This window comes from Trematomus bernacchii, unplaced genomic scaffold (assembly GCF_902827165.1).
Source record: "Trematomus bernacchii unplaced genomic scaffold, fTreBer1.1, whole genome shotgun sequence".
Lineage (NCBI taxonomy): Eukaryota > Metazoa > Chordata > Actinopteri > Perciformes > Nototheniidae > Trematomus > Trematomus bernacchii.
The window spans coordinates 4947781-4967734 of record NW_022987840.1 but is presented as its reverse complement, the minus strand read 5'-3'; the positions used below and the strand labels follow the sequence as shown (position 1 = coordinate 4967734).

The following is a 19954-nucleotide window of genomic DNA, read 5'->3' as shown; positions in this document are numbered from 1 at the left end:
TACACACCGGGGAAAGGCAACATAGTCCAAGCAAATACATTCCACATGACCCGAGTTATTATTCTGTGTAGTGTGGGGCAATAAAACAAGGCAATGGGGGGGTTGTGTGCTTTGTGATTGGTTATTTGGTCAGTGAGAAACGGCTGATATTTTGTGTTGAGCTCATTAATAGTGAGCAGACCAGAAAAGCAGATCTCGGCCTGTCGGCCTGCCGGGTTGCAACGCTGAAGCAACTGCTGGTTTCACTAAGACATTGTGCTACAAATACTTTAACATAAACAAACAGGCCTGTATCATTCTGAGCCATGTCTTAACAAGTGCAAACATTGTAGTTAATGTGGGGCAATGTACTCTGACTGCAAGGCATCCTGATATACTAAATACATGAATCGTGCATGACCCACCCTGTCAAAAAGCTCACATATATGTGCTTAAGATTATCTTGCTAGCTAACATGAGTAGAATTTCTCTGATACTTCATAGCGGTCTGTTGTGATTGTTGAACATTTTTCTTTTTTTTGTAATTTAGTCTTGAAAATATTGTCATCTGTCACAATTATTATAGCAGTAGTATTTTGTTTTGCAAGGAAGGCGTAGCTGTTTTTGTTATGGGTGTTTTGTCACCGTACAGAGCAGAAGGCTAGGTTAGTGATGGGTGAAAGGAGGCGGGGCCAAGGTCAGAACACTCCTCACAACGACCAAACCACCGTGCCTGTGCAGCAGGATGCTGGTATCGTTATCCCACTTGGTGTTTGTCCTTTCTCGACCTGGACACTCCCTGCTGGCTAACGTTAATATAAGTGCAAGTTTTTTTTTTGTTTTTAGTTTTTCGATCCATACCACCTAACTATAGCAAGTGGTTTGGTTAGAGATACCTGAGAACTAGCTGGTGAGGACAAGCTGTGCTGAGCCATCTGTCCCTGCCTCTGTGTCGGGGCTCTGGCTCTCTGGGCCTGTGCTCGGGGCGCTGCTCCAGTCAGCCGAGGCCGCGAAGGTAGCTAGTGGTGCGCAGGGCAGAGCTGGGGTCACCTGAGGCCCTGGGCTGTCGTTGCCATGGAGACCGGGGGTGGCGGAGGAGCAGGACGAGGGAGAGACGGGGGAGAAGAGGGAGGTGCAGAGGAGTTTGACAGGGCAGAAGGCAGACCCCCTGGGAATGAAGTTCACCTTGTTTTTGTCGGGGCACGAGAAGAGAGGGAAGCCTTTTGATTTGCCAGACCTAAAGACAAGAGCGTTTGGATTCAATACACCTGCCCTGATCCCTGCCACCCACAATGCTAATGGGCTAGTACAGTGAACTGCTCTCTGCTTTTGTTTGTCTTCCACACAGGGTGCATTAAAAAACACATACAGATTGTGAAATAAAAAACAAGAAAAAATACTTACACCATCTCCTCGAACACTTTGATCTTCTCACAGCCCTCTGGAGGTTCCCGTTTGAACATGTAGCTGTTGTTAGGTTTGGGAGATGTGGCAAATTTGGGGAGAGGAGAACTGCACAGGCCGTCTGGAAATAAAGTAAAGAATATAATGTAAAAAAGGGAGAATAAACTGATCAATCTTGTAGCTGCAATTAACTTAGAGAAGGGCTGTGTATCACTTAAATATTTTTATACAAGTTTCTAGACAGATACACAATCAATACAGTTTTCAGTAGCTTGCTTCATGGAATATAGCGGTTCTTGTCTATAAAAACCCTTCGTAGTAAAGTAGGAGTAGTATTTCTTATTTGAAGTTGGGATATGGCTCTCATTACTGGGTGAAAGCCATCGAAAGACTCACTCTAGTTTAGTAACGGACGTTGTCTGGTTGCCGTTGTGTTTCTCTATATTTGCGTTTGCTGTGTCAGCCATATCTGTAGCTTCCTCTTGAATGCGTGATTACGATTTGGCATCCTGTCACTACGTTTTTACATGTTGGGGCCAAGAATAAATAACTGTCAAAATGATGATTTTTTTTTTTTCGGGTGGAAATGTATTGTGTGTTTGTAACTATCTGTAAGTCGTCACTTTTAGATGCATGTCAGTATCAAAAGCCTGTGACATAAGATTTTCAACAACATAATTACTCTGTAGCTATGTCAGTTTGACAATAAAGAACCTTGAACCTTGAACCAAAAGATACATAAGCAATAAAAAACTAAAAACTTAGCTCTGCATAGCCCAACAAAAAAAGATATGTATTGCTTATACTGTATGTCTTTAAAGAGCACTGCCTTGATTAAATAGCACTCTTATAACATTGTCAGAGTCATGTTTGACAGTAAAACAAACAAGGTTCCACACTTCCCACGACATTTAAACAGACTTTGTTGTGTAAACTAGTTCCCCTCTAAAGCTGCATGCAGGGCCGGCCCTGACCAATTTGCTGCCCTCGGCAAGATTTTAGCTGATTTTACAAATCACTCCCCTTTTAAACTGTATTCTTGTTTATTAATAACAACCTTTTTTTACTGTCATATAGTATTTTATACCTGTTTTTCATCTATTCTCTTATTTTTGTATAACTATAATGATCATATAAAGGTGTGCCTTTACCTCACTGAGCTGAGGTTATCAGAGCCGCTCAGTCTTTCAGGAGAGAGCTCTCCCCCCCGCGGCCGCTTACACAGTAAATTCCAATGTTAATAAAAGCACACAGAAGCTGTATACCTTTTTTGGGAGTTTGATTTATTTTAAATTAACACGAATACAAAATTAAAACCTATAATTGCACACTAAAACCATTATTTCAAAAAAAGAACTATTTCACATAAACCTGTTTTTTACTGGGGCTGGGGCAGTTCAGGGGGGGTGCGCCATAGTTTATGGGCGCTGTACGCAATATAGGCGTAGTTCTGTCAGTATAAGATAAGAAGATGTACTTTGTTGATCCAAAATCGGGAAATTGTGTTGTTATGAAATTAAAAAAGAAAGTTTTTTAAATGTCTAACTTTTTTTCTTTTTCTCCCCAATTGTCGGCACCCCCGATGGGTTGATGCGGCCTTAGCATTTGCCTATACTGCCTATGCCAAGGGCCGGCCCTGGCTACATGTATGAAACAAAAAAGGCCCACCTTTGTCCATTTCCTCTGCAGAGCAGGGGCTTCCATCAGGAGAGTGGGCCTGGTCGGAGCTGCAGGGGCGGGGCGAGGGGCTCGAGTCCCCGCTTGAAGGGGCTTGAGTGTCCGTGTCACGTGTGTCCCCGTTGCTGCTGTAGTGATGCGGAGGGAAGGGGGCGCGGCGGCCATCTACCACATCCATGGCCTGTGAGGTCAGAGTACAGGTGGTCAGAGCAGGTGGTGAGAGGTCACATGTGAGCGTGCATTGATCCTAACATGTCAGAGTGACAGTACATAGCGATTAGAGAGAACAGTAACTCAGAGTCAGACTCAATCAGCTTCAACAGGCAACGTGTCCTTGAAAACTGTTTAAGCGTTCCTGTGCAATTCCTGCTCCACAGCAACCTGCTCAGTCACTGGATGATGTCAGTCTGGGTTAAGAGCATCAGCTATAATGTCTGGAACTAAAAAGCATATAGTGTGTTTGTCTGTTTGTTTAAAGGGGCAATGGAGAAGCAAACACGACAGCAGATGGTTGTTCTTGACAGTAATTGAACAGTGTGATGTGCAGAGTTCTGCTTTGGCAAAATGCTCTCAAATGGTAGAGCAGGAAAGACAAATGGCTTGGTGCACAGCAGGCTGTAAATCTGTGCTGGTGTGTTATTTAAACAGTTTGTGTGCGCACGTGTGTCTGTGCCTTTCTAAGAGGGGAGTTTTACAGACCTGTCAAGGTTCACTACCCCACATCAGACAGGATTTACGGATGTCCTCGCCTCTAAGAGGTTTCATTCAGTATGAAGGAGAAGATGTGTGTCTTGCGGTCAGACCGTATGGTGCACGCTGCATGGGACTTTACAGGACTGCCTTTACGTGCAATAGCTTTTAAGCGTAGACTAAAAGAGCCATTTTTGACCATGAGCATATTCATGTATATAAGAGTTATGTTTGCCTGGTTTTGAGGGAAACACTTTCTCTCAGGTTTCTTAAGTCATTACAATTGAAATAAAAAGCCTGTTCCAGTGTTTAAAAAAAACCCATTACTAACATAATCAAATATTTGACAGATTCAGAGAGTTTCAATGACTGTTGACCGATGTAAAGAGCATCACACAACATCCGAGCCATGAAGCCTTGCATCAATTGGCGCCTGCAGGACATTGGAAGCAATATAGAGAGAAATAAAGGGACAAAAGCCATGTGTTGATCCAGGCAGATCATTTGATAAAAATAATGCTTTTCTGGAGAGATGCACATACCCCTCAATGTCACCTCCAAACTAAGATAAATAGAAATAAAAAACTTAAATTAGTAATTTTCTTTTGTGTTACATTATGTGTCAATTTCCTTACTAGTCGGCCTGATAACTTAGGACAGATAAACTGTGTAGGCCATATTTGTAGCCGATTTTAATTAGGCTGCATTGATTCTATTTCATTATTACATTTGCAGCGATTATGCTGTTCTATTCACCGACACATAAATACTTTTGCCGTCAGACATTCCTACTCAGAATTCCAACTATGAAGCTGCCTTAAAACAAGTTTCCCCAACTTGGCTGCTCTTTTCTAAAGTCTGTATGATGTCCCATGAATCTGAGATTCAACCCAACTGGGACCAAAGATAAGTTAAGACTTAGCTTGAAATGGAAACATTGGCTAGTGTCAAGTGAGGTGTGTAGTGAGTCGTATAAACTAATCTCACACATTTGCAGTTCAACAAGCACTTTGAATACATTTTAAATCAGCTGGAGCCATGATGGCTGCTGTGTGTGTGTGTGTGTGTGTGTGTGTGTGTGTGTGTGTGTGTGTGTGTGTGTGTGTGTGTGTGTGTGTGTGTGTGTGTGTGTGTGTGTGTGTGTGTGTGTGTACACACATCCCTACCTGTATGCCCTGCTCCCAGTCCTCTCTGATGAACACATTCTCCAGCTCGTGGCTGATGCCCTCCACACTGCTCGGCACCCTGCATATGAGGGACTTTGGCACAGGGATTGTTGACAGGGCTGATGACGTTCCTTTATACTGGGAAGACACAAACATATGAAATATTAGGATATAAATGAATAACCTTAAAAATAGAACAATTATCTTTGGTCACAACTTCTCACTTAGATGGAAAATGACAAAACAAAAGAATCTTCTCACAGTTCAAATCGATTGTTCAATGATATGTATTAAACGGCATGTGTGTTTCACTTTGGCTCGGTGACACCAATGTCGGCTTGTGATGTTTAAGTGTTGCTGATCTCATTTATGAGACATTCACCGGATGGAGCCGTTCAGTTTGAAATTGATTAAATATTGTATGAAATAAATACATTGTTGTAATCTACCACATGTGGGAATGGGGCATATATATCACTACTTCTCCCACAGAGGTTGATTTGTCCTGTTGCTGGGCTTCTGTTAATGAATGAACTGCAAACAAGCCGAGGACAGGACATGCCCGGACACATTCCCTCTCCTCTCATTAACAAAACCTCCTCAGTCATACGCAGTGCAGAATACAACATCACAGACTTGTGTTTTGATCCAATACAGACGATATACAAGACGAAAATACCTACACCTTTTTCTCAAATAGGGACTACTTAGTTATAGCATGCTGATTATCTTAAGCTTTATATACTAAACTTAAACTAATGCAGTAAATAGAAAATGTGCTTTACATTTAATTCCATCAAACGTGTAATGTGAGAGGCACCTTGCTTAACCCTGGTATGTTAATATTTATTTATCTTATCCTTAGCAGCTGAGATATGGTTTGGTCTCCATCTGTTTCATTTGTATGTGTTTTGCTTGGCTTCTCAGCAACCTTATCACATAACAGTCAGGGTTTACCTTGGATCACCAAAGTCAGGGTTAGTTCATGTTTTCACCTGAAAAGAGCATGCCAGTGACTCTGGGTGTTTCTCAATCGCGAGTACGCTTGCTTGGTAGCACATGTCTGCCGAGCATCTTGCTTCAGAAGCGAGTCAAGAATACTTCCTGGCATTCGGAAAACGAAGTGTGGAACAGCTAGCAAGTGTGCAGGTGTGCGTCATATGAGAGGCGCCGCCTTACATCTTCCGCCACAGATTTGGGGAAATTGGTCCGTGCGCAAAGCATTGTGGGGATTTTAAGACTGCGAAGTCTACTCATGTGCAGACTCGATATTTCTCCAAACGGGAGTACGCCGGGCTCGGTAGATTTCCAAGTATACTGGAGATTGGAACAGTACTTCGGCGGCACTCAATGACGTAGTATGCTTGAAATAGTGGCTCTGAAGCAGCTTTACTCGCGATTGAGAAACACCCTCTGTGTGGCGTGGTATGAATAGCTCACCTGTGATGGGCATGTAGTGCCATGCTGCACCTGCTGCTGCAGCTGCAGAGAGCTCTGCTCCCGGTCTTTGCTCTGACGGCTGACCTGCTTGCTGCGCTGCAACTGCAGTCTCAGCTTAGCAATCTGCTGAAGGACAAGTAAGATCACGTCAGAGAATTACAGGACACACCTGTCCTATCAAGGTAATATTTCAGTAACCAGGGGAATTAGAACTTTTCCCAAACGTGACGTAAATGAAACCAGAAGGTGGTAAGTACATTTGCTTCCATTTTGGGTCGCAAACAACTGTTATTTTCCTAATTAATCAACAATTGAAAAGAGTCACAATTAAAGGTGGGGTAGGTAAGTTTGAGAAACCGGCTCGAGATACACTTTTTGTTATATTCCATGGAATGCTCTTAACATCCCGATAGCAATGAATATCTTAAGTGCTTTGACAAAAAATCCATAAAAAAATGTCATCTGTGGAAGCCGTAATACTGTAAAAAGCACGACCAATCATTTTAGCCGGCCCGGCTAAAATAACTGGATGGCCTACCTGCCTGTCAGCCTTCCATCTGTGCACAAACTTATCTCGTGCCCTCATTGGTCATGTGCGTGTTGGAGGAGGGGCTCTATAAGGAAGTGGCAGATTTTTTTCAGGCGGGGTATTTTCAAATTCTAGCGCACTCGAGCTGGTTTCTCCAAAATTACCTACCCCACCTTTAACTAAAGGCTAAAGATATGTGGGGATTCGGTTTAATTAAGAATATAAAAATAAACTACAATTTTAAGACAAGAAAGAGAAAAAAAACTTGCAAATCCTCACATTTGAGAAGCTGGGACAATCAGAAGTTGCATTTATACGTTTAATCAGTTATCAAAATAGTTGCAGATTAATTGTCTGTCAATAAACTGATGTATTAATGGACTAAAAGCAGCTCTAATCCCATGTGTCGGCCTAACATTTTTTTTATTGAGGTTCCTCCTTTTTGCAGCATTTCTGGTGATGCAACTTAGGTCAATGGGTGTTTCTGGCCCAGGATCAGCCCAAAAACAGGATACCCTTTGTGAGCCTAACAGACGCAGTTGTACTATGCAGACAAAGGTGTGGTCTTCAATGCTTATCTTGTAATCCTGGCAACACAGTCAACAAAGAGACTTGCTCTTTTCACAGACGTCCTCCCACACATGTGATCGCAGAGGAGCTAGGATACAGTTCACTACATTCATTGAGTGACCGCATTGCTCGATAATGACAAGTCCAGGCAATCCCGATGTAATCTCAGAGGAAGAGAGAGAGCTTTTCCTGGCTGTGCTATGCTATTGATCGTACTGGCCAAGTCCCTGGGATCGTCTTTACATTTCTCTAGCTGGCCTAGTTTTAGTGTATGACGACATTTATGCTTTAAATGTGATTTATACATTCTGAATTTAACAGTCAGATTTGATGAGATCATTTGCCTGCGAGTCCATGGCCAGGGAATAGGTTTTGACTTCTTATGTAGCTGGATCTATTCATGTGTCTCTTTCTGTCTTGTGTACATCTAAACAATTCAGAATTGATTCACAGTAATGCCTTGACACTTACTGTACATTTGTCATCTTAGCAATGCAATAGTAATGCAAGTAAAATCATATTTTTGAATTGAAGATGCCTCATCCAGATCCGTAACTTAATACACAGACAACGGTAACGGTTGCCTGGCCAGGTGACAAACAAAGTGAAGGGAAAGTCTGTTCCATTAAAAGCACATTTCAGACTATCATACTTGTGTTTAATAAACAATTAACGAACTTCCACATCTTGGTCATAAAGCTAAGTTATTTAATGAAGGAAGTCCTGTGGGCTGATCTTTAGATTTAAGTCGAGTTTTTAAATGTGTTTTTTTAAGTTCTGGTCAATACTAACAAACTAAGATATCTGATCAACTGTGAATATTTTAGAACTAAATATTGATCACTAACAGATTAGAAAACAGTAAAATAGCACAGTGTTGCACAGTGATGTGTAAGGCTTTAAAGTAACATGAGTTCCCATGACTAAGTTCCCTCACTGTAAGTTAAAGCAGGAACAATATGGCCCTCGAGAGGAGCTCCTACACTGTCGCTCAAAAACAACCGGCCATAATGAGATGCAAGAGTTTCAGTTGAATGGGAAGCGGAGGGGAGAAGGAGGTTACATTTAGACTGTGGCCTGGACAGAGACCTAATAGCTCCATGTGGTCGGGCTGGTTGGCCACAAAGCCATGCAGAGAGACAGGAGTGGAAACCAACCTTAAGGAGAATCATATTTAGGCTGACCTCAGACACTGACAAATAAAACACATTTTGAATAAATGGAATGAACCACAAAAATGACAAAAACATGCTCTTTGAACTGAGTGTTTGGAGCAAGTGTGCTGTAGCTTAGTGTCAGACGGTTTGCTAACACTACTCGACTGTGTAAATCCTCCATCTGTGGGGCTGTTGTCAGGAGCAGCTGTGACTTTGGGTGAAGCGAGGTTAAGGCTGGTGAATCTACCTCTTTGAGGTGGTCCGCGCTGCCCCAGGAGGCTGACCGCTGGTGAGGACTTCCCTGTTCTGCTCCCTCATCAATCCACAGACCCGGAGTCTGAAACACATAAATACACATTGTCACAAAACCGCATGTTACACAACTCAATTGAATTTCCTCCAACACAGACACAGCTCTTCTGATACATGCTCCACGTGAACTGTAGGACCCTGTGGCCACCAAGAAGCATACAGTATCTATCTATGTTGCACATGCTCACAAAGATAAGTATCTCCTTGAAAGCCTAGCATAAACTAACCTGCAGTTTCTGAGATTTGTTTGCATGGCAGGGTGGCCTAATGTTTACAGAGATCAGAAAACAAAAGGTCACAATGGAGTCCTTGTTGAGTCTTGGTGCATGTGCCCATTACAAATGTTGTGGTATGAAATGTCTTTATATGTACATGGTTGTCATGAATGTGTTTGCACAATGAAATACAGTTAGGATCAGTGATATATATACACACACTAGTTTTTAGCTATTTCAATTCAGATATACTTAAAGTAAACAAAAGCTTAAAGACGTAAGACCTTTCTAAAAATACTGAGAAAGGTGTTGATAACCCAATAAGATGACCTCACTGTGTGCCTCAGGGTGTGAGCATCCACCAAATTCCTTAAACCATTTGGCTAAACAGTTGAGAAAGATGTGGTTGAAAGCAGAAAGGAGTGCCGTGTGCTCAAAGTAAAACTGAAAGTCTGGAAACAATGACATTGAGGAAAACAGTCATGAGATACTCTCCCTCGGGAAATAACTCAATTAAACAGGAAAAACAAAAGTCATAGCATTTTTGATTGATTCCATTAGTAAGCCTGGTAAAGACAAATACATCAGGGCCTGGATATAAAAACATTTCTTTATGTAAGGACTAAACCAAGAAACCCAGGTTAACCTTGTTCAAATCAAATCAAGGTTTATTTATAAAGCACATTTAAAAGCGATTTTTGGTCGGGCCAAAGTGCTGTACATGTAATAACTACAATCACATAAAAACACATTTCCATAATCACAATAAAAGACAATAAATTACAACAGATATTGTTACAAGGACTTCACTATTAGCTGCTGCTGGTCTCCAACTTTTCACCTTAAGTAAGTCTATAAATAAGTTAGAACTATTTAGCCTATACACACACAACTCTGATTTGGCAGATTATGTACAGCACAATGCTAGGTTTAGCCTAAATCAACAAGTCTACAGAGACATGTTGTGTCATCACCAATGAAAAGAACATCTGATATACAAACCATTCCCTTTCAGAGAACATACAGGCAGTTCTCTCTCACTGTCTTTTAGACCTCTTCTGCATAAACAAGGAAACGGTTAAGTTATGTAAATATATGCAAAAACAGAAACAGACTGAGAATGCTTCATAGCCTGAAACCACATACTTCCCCCTGATTATGCATATCAACAGTTCCTCAAACAGACCCTCAAACATCTGACGTTTTATAGTCAGCACAGCTTACGAAACATCTTAAATGTCAGTGTCTTCACACTGCCTTATGTCTGCCCCCACACTAACAGAAAAACCTCTCTCCTACTGAGGCACAAACCTTGCCCTATGATATGGAATATCACACTGTGAATAATGAGGAACACCCGCATGAAGCCGTTAGCGCTGGATAGCTTGCGCTGGTTTGCCCAGAAAAGGACAGCGGATGAAATGGGGGCTTGTGCTCTCATAAAGAGCCCACTGTGCCTGGCCACGCTGTATGGCAGATGTGTAGCTAGCCTTTAGCATTAACATTTTGAGCATGGCCTATGCAGTGGCTTGTGCTGTTTGATGCCTCTGCCAGGCATTGACGGAGTGGATGCTGCAGCTTAGTCTGTTCATTCAGAATGCAGAATGCTGCAAAAGGGCAGACGGGCTTTGTGGAGCTGTGGACTTTGCTGTTGAGGAAAAACTAAGTTCTCACAGATGTTCAATGACGTCAAATAGGGAATGCAACTTGCTACTTGTAACTCAATGAAATGTGAGACGCTTTCAATATGGCAGTAAACGAGAGCTGCAAAAATACTGGTAATAATAAAAAACATAGAATCAAAAGAAAAAAGGGCTCAAGGTAGTTATTCACAAGTGGAATGTTTCTTCATCTCCGAAAGTTCCTGTTTTTCAACTTCATAAGCCCTAAATCAAATAAATCATTTTTAACTTAACATATCGCAATGATGTGTGCTTAGTGTTAGTGGTGACCGCAGCTTTTAGTGCAAACAACTTAACAGCTAATGAGAACAAAGGAGGTGAGAATAATCCCTGCAACTAGTTCCCTGGTTGTTAAATCAATTCCAAACACTTATTGTTTTAGACATAACATTTTACATTTTATACATGAATCCTTGCTTTTGTTTAAAGTCTTAAGAAAGCTAATGCATGCCGAGATGTCTCGGGCCATAGGTGTCAATATAAGGGCAACACTTTTCTTTATAGTAGATATTTCAGTTTGCAATAAATGACTTATTTCCACCCAGATATAGAGAGTAAAACAAGACGGTTCAAATACTGCAGGTTATCTTAATTGACGCTCTTCTTCCCACACAAATGGTCTGTTAACAAGAACACCCACCTCTATTTACCTCAGGGGCCTTTTTATCATGCTAGCTCTTTAACTTCCGTCCCGAGATGTGGGCTGTGGAGACGTGTGTACCGGGTGTTGTTCCTGATAAGGCACTCCCCTGCAGATAAAACTGTTACCGTAGCCTGCAGCTTGCTTCCCATTAGGATTCCTCCTCAAAGGGTTACATGCAGGCAACATCCTCAAGAATCCAGTTCTGTTCCAAAGCAGGAAATAATGACTGGGCTACATCAGAATGACAGTGGAATTTGTGTTAGATTAGCTTAGAATGCATGCCGGGACATGAGAGCAGCCACTGCCATCACTTGAGGGTGTTCAGAGGCCAAATGGGGTCTGGTGTCGTTCCATTATGAGGAGGATTAGCTGGTCACTTTTTAATTAGCAAAAGGGGAATGACAAAACACCTGCATATATTTGAGCAACTTGGCAAGATGACAGGAAAATGCTGAAAACATAGTAGTACTTCAGTCAACATGTGTGTATTTGACTTAGGTATAGTATCATGATGTGTTTACATTTAATTTATTCAAGTTGACAGTAATTAGAAAGAGATTTTTTCAAAGCAATATATAATACATTTTTGAGAGGGACCTGTAAAACCTGCATTTGTGGCCACATGTGTTTGGCTCCAAAGTCCATAGCAGACATCTTCTCCTTTGATATTCCAGTCCTATAAAAGAGACAGCTAAAGCAGATTTCCATTGGCGTGAAAAACGGTTTGTTTGTCTTTTTGTTTGGTTTTTCAGATTACAAATGCAGATGGCCGATAAATTATTTCCTCTCACGCATTTTCAGAACTCAAAATGCCTCTCTGTGGTCAGCTTGCCATCACCTGTAGTCTTTGTGTTGTGTTTCAAGTGCAATTTTTAACACAAACTGCGAGGAGAGGCAAACTATTTGATCAGTCTGCCTTTGTCGGTTCTAGTTCTTTGAGGTCTGCGTGGTTTGTCAGGGCCCTAATCTTCATACAGACATTCTCTGTGTTCTGAAACCACAGGGCCTAGGGCACACAGACCTAGCCCGGAACAGTGATTAGCATATGTATGGACCCTCTGCTCCTCAACTCCCACACAAAAGGCAGGCGAGCCGTGCAGCCACGAGGGCCAGGTGGTAAGCAGTGGGATTTCTCTCGACTCAGCCGTGGCCTGGGGGACAGGTGCAAACAACTTCACCTCCATGCAAGGCTACATAACGGCTCAAAGGAGAGGCTGTCTTGAACTTGAGCAATGAGCAACAAAAGAGGCCAGGGACCTTTTGTGTGCTGCTCTCTGCTGTTGTCGTCTTATGGAAAGAGTTTTGCCCAGGCATAGCTTTGTAACAGGAAGTGGTCTCTCACTATCCTTGGGGGAGTTTAATCGCACAAGGATTGTCAAGTGTGTCACACTCCTCCACATCATTACAACATGGCTAAATGTTTTCACATCTCATATTTCCACAGCTCTGACGGATATAAATCTCTTAAACTTTGTTTTCGTTCAGGTCCGCCTTCAATCAGGTCTTTGCTGATAAGGCTGGAAAAATATGGTCAAATGTCACAATGTGGCAAAAAAAAAGGGTCTACAAAATCACTGGCCAAATGTTTATTCTGCAATAACCTTTTTCAAGGCCTGATAATTATGAAATAGATTCTCCATACTTGTCCTGTCTTTGCAGTACTGCACAGGAACCCTGTAATAAGAGGTATTTACTCTGCATGCATACAGCCACTTCAAGAGATCTTGTAGGCCCTCACACCACTTCCTCAGCCAACACACAAAGAAATGTGAGGCAAATGACGGGTTAAAAGGAATGAAGCCCATGTAAATTAGGCTTGGCAGGCTTCATTCAGACACATGAAAGGCTTCTTTAAGCAAAGAGGGTGCAGCCCTTGTCATGATCATGCATAGTCAATATTCTTTCATGACAGAAACCCACCAGACACCAACACCCGCCAACAAATGTACTTCTTAGAGGAAAAACTGCATCTAGGCAGTCAACAGGGCACGATTAGTGAGCTGCTTTCCAGGAATACTGTGGCGATGTGAATTAGGAAAACCATGTCTATGCCTTATGAAGTATTAGCATTTATTAAAAGGTAGTGCTTTGAGGACATTTCAGTTACTGCAAAGTCCACCAGATAATCAAAACAAAACCTTTGTCCACATGGTTTAAATACGTCTCCTTGACCTAGCACTGAAACAGAAACAAACAGTTACATTGAAGTCTTAACTGCCATTATGTTCTGTGAGAAATGAAAAGTGAATGTGGAATTTGGGGATGTACCAGACACTGTGGACAAGTTGTGAGCCATATGGCCATATTCAGATACGTTAAGGTATTTTTTCTATGTCAAACTAAGATAATTTATTGCAAACCATATTTGGTAAAACGCTTTAAACTCAGGATATCACACTGTGTGAAACATGCTTTACTCAAAACCAAAATTACAATATGATGACTCATCAATCGTCGCGCATCAGTCATCACATCAACAATTCAAAGATGACGGTGGTGATGGTGATGGCTCCATGATGACTACACACACGTGGCCTTTTAGTGATGTAGTGCTTCTTCCCTTTGTCTGTGATTTCTTCAATCTGGAACCATGGACGCTGCAGTCACTTGGCACGCTCCTTAATATTAACATTATGAATTTGCTTTCCAAGGCTACAGCAGCTAAGACTCATGGATGCTACTGCTTAGAGGCACCCATGATAATCAGTTAACATTTGAAAAAAGTCGAGGCTACTCCATGAGTCACCAGGATTATTACCTTATCTTTGGGAGTCCTATATTTCTTTGTTTAATAACATTAACATATCATTTAAAACATTTGTATGTACCTGTGTGGCTTTGTCTTTCATACAGGAGGGGTAGGGTCCGTGGGAGTCCCGAGGCCACTGGCCGGTGAGGTACGGCCCTGTGATGGCGTCCAGTGAAGATGTCCGCCTGATGGCACTGGAGCTTCGAACCTGTAACTTGGACCTTTCTGCTGTGAAAAGAACAAAGTGATGGGGTGAGACACAAGCACCCACGCAGGCATCAGCACCAAGAAGGACAAACTCCCAGAGGCATCAACATACAGTGTGATCAATCTCTCAGTGCAAATAATTAGCCAAGGACTCTGGGCCATACAAGTATAATGGTTTACATTGTTGGCAAATAATCATGTTAAACCTGAAACAAAACACAATGGCATAATCAAAGTCGTTCTGACAAAATGTGTTTTTTGTAGTTGGCCTAGTTTCTTTGCCTGTGGTAAAGTTCTAGCACAAACGGGATTGTGTGTAAATGTTTACTTTGCAAAAATAGAAATATATTTCCGTCAATCACAGAATGAAATACAGTATAATCAACACTTCACCTTGAATACTGCAATGTACAGTTAATAATGGAGATAAAACCGTATACTGCAAACCCTTCTTGTTCTCAAAGTGTGGACAATTGTTTCTAATCTCTTAAGTATTAGTTGAGGGCAAACAACAGGCTTGAGAGCTAAGGCCTGAAGCAAATGTAAATGGCTGAGCAGGAGCATCTGATGTTATGAGAGCAGTCTGCTGTGAGCCAGAACAGTTAACCACACACCACCCACATAAGAACTCATAAACAACCACACCACAATGCACATCAAACCTGCCTGCATCCACTCAACATTCCTGCAGTGACACGCACAAAAAAAAAAAAGAGAGAAAAACAAAATACGCAATACCAAAGGTTGAATAGCATGATAGTGCAGTAACAGTTGGATTAAATGCAATAGCCTCAATTACACTTTGTGTGATTCCCAGAAGAAAATGCTCCTTCATTTCCGTATCAAAGACAGACAAAAAAGAGATAGCGCCATGAATGATTTTGAGGAAACATTGACTCCATTCCCTGTCTGAGTAGGTTTAAGCAGAGGCCCTTCCAACGTGAACACACAGACTAAACTATCTAGATGAGGCACCCCTCTCCTTGCAGAACTACATAGCCATCATTGTTGTTCTTTGTTCACAGAATACACGGGCCTACCCACCCAAAGGTATTGCCTAAGTAAGCTTACTGGGCTACAGTAAAATTCCCTGAAGCATTGTAGACAAAGGAAGCAGGCTAAATGTCCATCAATATTGATACAGGCCAAGCCAGTGCTCTCAGAACCAGGACTGGGGTTATTTTCCATCGTCTCCCCACTTGCCAAAATAGAATAATCTTGTGATGAGAAAAAAGAAACGGTGAGAAAGAAGACATCAAAGCAGTCCATCTGCTGATTTCAGGGGTACATGAGTGGTGTTGTGTGACATTAAAAATGAATACTTCTGGTTGCATTTGAATAAGAACTTTCCTTAGCCGGGCATTCAGCAAGCTGTGAAAGAGTCCCTGCCTTCAGAGGGGATAAACGGGTGGTTTATTAACTGTAGAGCAGAGGCAAATGTGAAAACAAACATGTGGTCCAGATCAGTAAACCATAGCAGAATGGTTTCCTGTAGGTTTTCACAAGTCTGGTTGAAAGGAAAAATGTACAATAGTTTAACTTCATCTTGTGATCACAGTTGTAACAAAAATCACGTTTGGTATCCCAGAAATGCTCAATGAAATTAGAGCAGGATTAAAGGATTTAGGGGTTCATTTTAGTTTATCCATTAGCTAAAGCTGGTAGGTCTCATATGCAACCTATATTTACATATGGAGATGGTCTTGGACATGTTTTAATTCAGTCGGAAATGCTCAAACTAGCAACAAAACATGCAATCGATCGCCCACCCTCAAGACAGTGCAAACGTGGCCAGAAGAGGTGCAAGACGGAAATCTAAACAATTAATACAGTGTCCGAGTATACTTATACTTAGGGCTGTGCAATTAAATCGTATTTTAATCTCGATTACGATTTTGGCTTGCAACGATTACGAAAACAACGTAATCGAAATAAAACGATTTTTTTTTTTTTTTTTTTTTTATTATTATTATTTTTTTTTTATTGTGTTTTCAGTTGAATTATACTTAAAGTTTAGGGTAATCAACTGTTAAAAACATACAAAAAACTTTTTTTTTTGCAATAAATTGATGTTTTCAAAGTAAATGGATAATCGTTTTTAATAATCGTGATAGCAATTATTGACCAAAATAATCGCGATTATGATTTTTGCCATAATCGAGCAGCCCTACTTATAAAGGACTAAAACTAGTTATTTGCCATGGTATTAATATTCATCATACTTTTTACTCTAATATATAGAATACTGATACAAGTGGCATGATTATTGATTCTGTTCATATGTATGATACTGCGCGTTTATTTACAATGCCCTATCACTAAACTATGATTAGAGGACTGTCTTTGTAATTTGTAGCTGTAATAAGAACAGTGACTGCAATATGAATAATGATCCCATGAACTTATAAAGTTATGAGTTCAGCATCTGTCTCTCAGCTGTTCAGAATATGGCTAGTGAGCATTCTTAGCAGTTATCAGTCAATGAGTCCAGTGGGTACCTCCCACAACAGGCTATGTATCTCAATGGGCGATGAGGGTATGCTATCAATGCTAACGATTTCAACTTTTACCACTGAGAAGAATCCGAAAACTTAGCATCAAGTTTGAGGTTCAACCAGATGTTGTGCAGGGTTGGTTGATAAAACAACAGAAAACACTGCACATTTCCACATGTGGTCCTACTCTGCAGTTTGAATGTGTGACAATGAAGCAGGGCTGTTTCAGCACAGCTGGCACTTTGACAAAGAGCAGGACTATCATTGTTGGGACAGTGAATGATGTCATGCTGGTGAACCTAAAAAGTCATGATATGGAATATTATACTAGGGGTATGCAAACAGCATGTACAACAGCATGTCAATTATATATTTTTTGTATTAGCCATGTAGAAAAGCTTAAAAGAAAAGTTTCCTTGTTCCTGAATATTGGCAAAAATCTCAATATGTTGTGTATGTAGGTCACTTTCTGGCGCTAACATAAATGATATTGCACGGCATTTTGGACCCACCAAATGGCAAGCATTATGTCTTTGGGTGGGTCCAAAATACTACAATGAATGATATATTACAAAGCGCAAATCCTCCAACTTCGTTTACAAGCTGGCATGAAGTGATGAAAGATGTTAATGACTAAATCATGTTTGCAATTTTTTTAATGCTAGTAGCCACCAAACCCACACTGATATGATCATAGTCCTCATCAGAGGCCTCTCGTGCATGTTTGTGTGAGGTCACGGCAATGAAGCCGGGTCAAGTCTCCATCATCACCACTAACATGAGACACTGGTCTGGGTGAGAGGTCGTCCTTTCAGAGGATTGAGGTATGCGTGGCATGCCACTGGGGTGGGAAATCAACACCAACCACTAGGCAAACACGGGTGAAATGTGTCGTGCCTGGTAGGTCTAAGCACTCAGTTGTTATGGAATAGACTTCCTTTCCTGCCTTGCATGGTACACTGGTCAAGGTTGGAGGTCATCTCTTTCAAAGAACTGAGGAATGTGAAGCATGTCACAAACATACAATTCCAAATTAAACACTATCCTGTATGATACAAGAGGGCAGCACTTTTGGCTAAGAGGTAAGAGGGAGAAACATTTAGACATGACTAATGAAGCTTTGATCAAGCTGGTGCAATGTAGTTGTCTCGTGGTGTGTTGCAATATGGGACCTAAACTAACTAAGTACAGAACACTCTCGTGCGGAGTATATATCTGGTGCTTTTCATGGGAACTGGTGTGGTGTCCGAAATGCCCACTCAGGTTTTCAGTCCTAAAAGGAATCTCTTCTTATCTCAAAATACTGAAAAACAAGCTGTTTATTCTTTGATGAAGAAATGTAGTTCTGGCCTTCAAAAAGATACCGCTACCGGTCTGTAAATTAAGCTACAACATCAATATATGGCAAAAAAAAGGCTGTCCCATAAAGGAGATTTAGTGGAAGACTGTGAAATGCAGATCCAGGGCTGCCTGGACTCTCGTGTCTTTCTTCAGTTTGTCTCTATATCAGATCCAAAAAGCAGCTAAGCATGACATGACACGACATAGCACAGACCTCTGTTATCCACGTGGAAGAGAACATGGTGGGGCTCAACAGATGTTCTGAATGTGCCATGAGTGCTCCATGCTGCATCAATGGAGTGAGGTCAAAAAAAGCAACACCTGACTTTTCACTCAGCGCTCTGACTACTGGGACTGACGTGGCCCCTTTATACAACTGAAAGCATGCCTTTCTGCCAATGCTCTCCTCCCCCTCTGTCCTGTCAAAAGTCCATGGGAAATAAGAGAGCCAAAAGTGCAATCTATTCTCTTTATGATTGTCAAATGGTGTAAGTGGGTGATAGGCTGAAAAGTTAATGGATCAACGTTCTGCAAATCAAGAGCCTATCATGCTCCAGACTTACCCCTTCAAATATAATAGTTTATCTTATTCTCTATTGAAATATTCTAATGAAAATTCAGATCGATATCTTCGTCACAGGAAAGTTACTATGACAAGTTATATCTTGCCAACAGCACATGGTGGTGACATGGTATTTACTGGCCTTTGTAGGATAAAATAGTAAAAGAAAATAGATTTTACCTCTGGAAACCGGAGAGTCTGGGGGACAGGAGGAGTCCTTATTTTCGGGGGACAGTCTTTGCTTAGCATTTGCACTTCCCGAAATGAGTGAGGGACTGGAAGGGGGACTGGAGCCTCGGCTGTTCGTGGTTCCACCGTAAAGGGTCTGCGACCCCCGCGTGGGGCTGCTCGGACCCCCGCGCAGGAGCTGGTAGGGCACGGTGGCTCGGATGGGGTGCAAACGGCAGCTGCTGCTGCTGCTGCTGTTGTTGTTGAAGGAGCCGGGGGAGCCCGCATTGCTGCGTCTTACCCTCGGCTGCTGGAGCGAGTTGCTGGGGGCTGACATCCTTCGAAACTGGCTGTAATTCCTATCACAGGAAGAAAGACGTACTGCCAAAGTTGCTGCTTCTCTGGAGGAGGAGGTGGTGTTGGGGGAACGGTAAGATAAACATTAGCTAGTTAGCAACAAAAAACGTTAGCTTCCTTTTTTTAAGTCAACTCATGCGCTCAAAAGGACAAAAACTCGCAATTGTTGGTGATAACTTACCTGTAAGATACTAACACATGACGAACAACTACAATAGTAACTTTAAAAGTTGTTTATGATACTTCTTGAGACGTTTAATTCTTGTTTTCAAGCTCTCTTCCCCATCATGTCCACTCACTAAATGACAGTTGTTACCGCTAGACTACTGGCTGTTGCCTGTGGGCGGGCTACGCTACTAATTTCTGAGCTTCTCATTGGATAGTGACGATGTACAGTAACTTCGCTGATTGGTGCAAGTATGTCTATGGATCGTACTTTCATCCAATCAGGTAAGAAATGTCTTACTAGTGTGGAAAGTTTTTTTTGTTGAGGAAATTGAGATGTGAAAGATATCCTTTGATTTTACTCTTTACCATTGCACCAGTGTATTATTTTTTTACAATGTACAGAAACGGCCTTATTTGAGACGTAGTATGTTGCTCGTCATTGT

The 19954-nt window shown here is 41.6% G+C and overlaps 1 protein-coding gene across 3 annotated transcripts; it reads right to left on the bottom strand.

The window, feature by feature from the left end:
* Positions 1-512: 512 nt before the first annotated feature.
* LOC117468525 (glucocorticoid-induced transcript 1 protein) lies at positions 513-19646 on the bottom strand. 3 transcript variants are annotated; one of them, XM_034112704.1, is made up of 9 exons: positions 19525-19646; positions 18999-19387; positions 14293-14441; positions 8860-8949; positions 6357-6482; positions 4917-5054; positions 3052-3241; positions 1384-1504; positions 513-1216 (listed from the first exon to the last, which is right to left on the bottom strand). In XM_034112704.1, the coding sequence occupies exons 2-9, from the start codon at positions 19321-19323 to the stop codon at positions 883-885; spliced, it is 1473 nt and encodes a 490-aa protein (XP_033968595.1). In that variant the 5' UTR covers positions 19324-19387; positions 19525-19646; the 3' UTR covers positions 513-882. The 3 variants fall into 3 exon arrangements, with proteins under 3 accessions (XP_033968595.1, XP_033968596.1, XP_033968597.1); XM_034112705.1 differs by having other exon boundaries at positions 6357-6479; XM_034112706.1 differs by having other exon boundaries at positions 14293-14438.
* Positions 19647-19954: the final 308 nt, after the last annotated feature.

Coding starts and splice junctions, on each gene's coding strand:
- LOC117468525 (XM_034112704.1), bottom strand. CDS start 19,323: ATGTCAGCCCCCAGCAACTCGCTCCAGCAGCCGAGGGTAAGACGCAGC. Junction 14,442..18,998: donor AGACTCTCCGGTTTCCAGAG/GTAAAATCTATT, acceptor TTCTTTTCACAG/CAGAAAGGTCCAAGTTACAG. Junction 1,505..3,051: donor TGCAGAGGAAATGGACAAAG/GTGGGCCTTTTT, acceptor CTTTATTTCCAG/ACGGCCTGTGCAGTTCTCCT.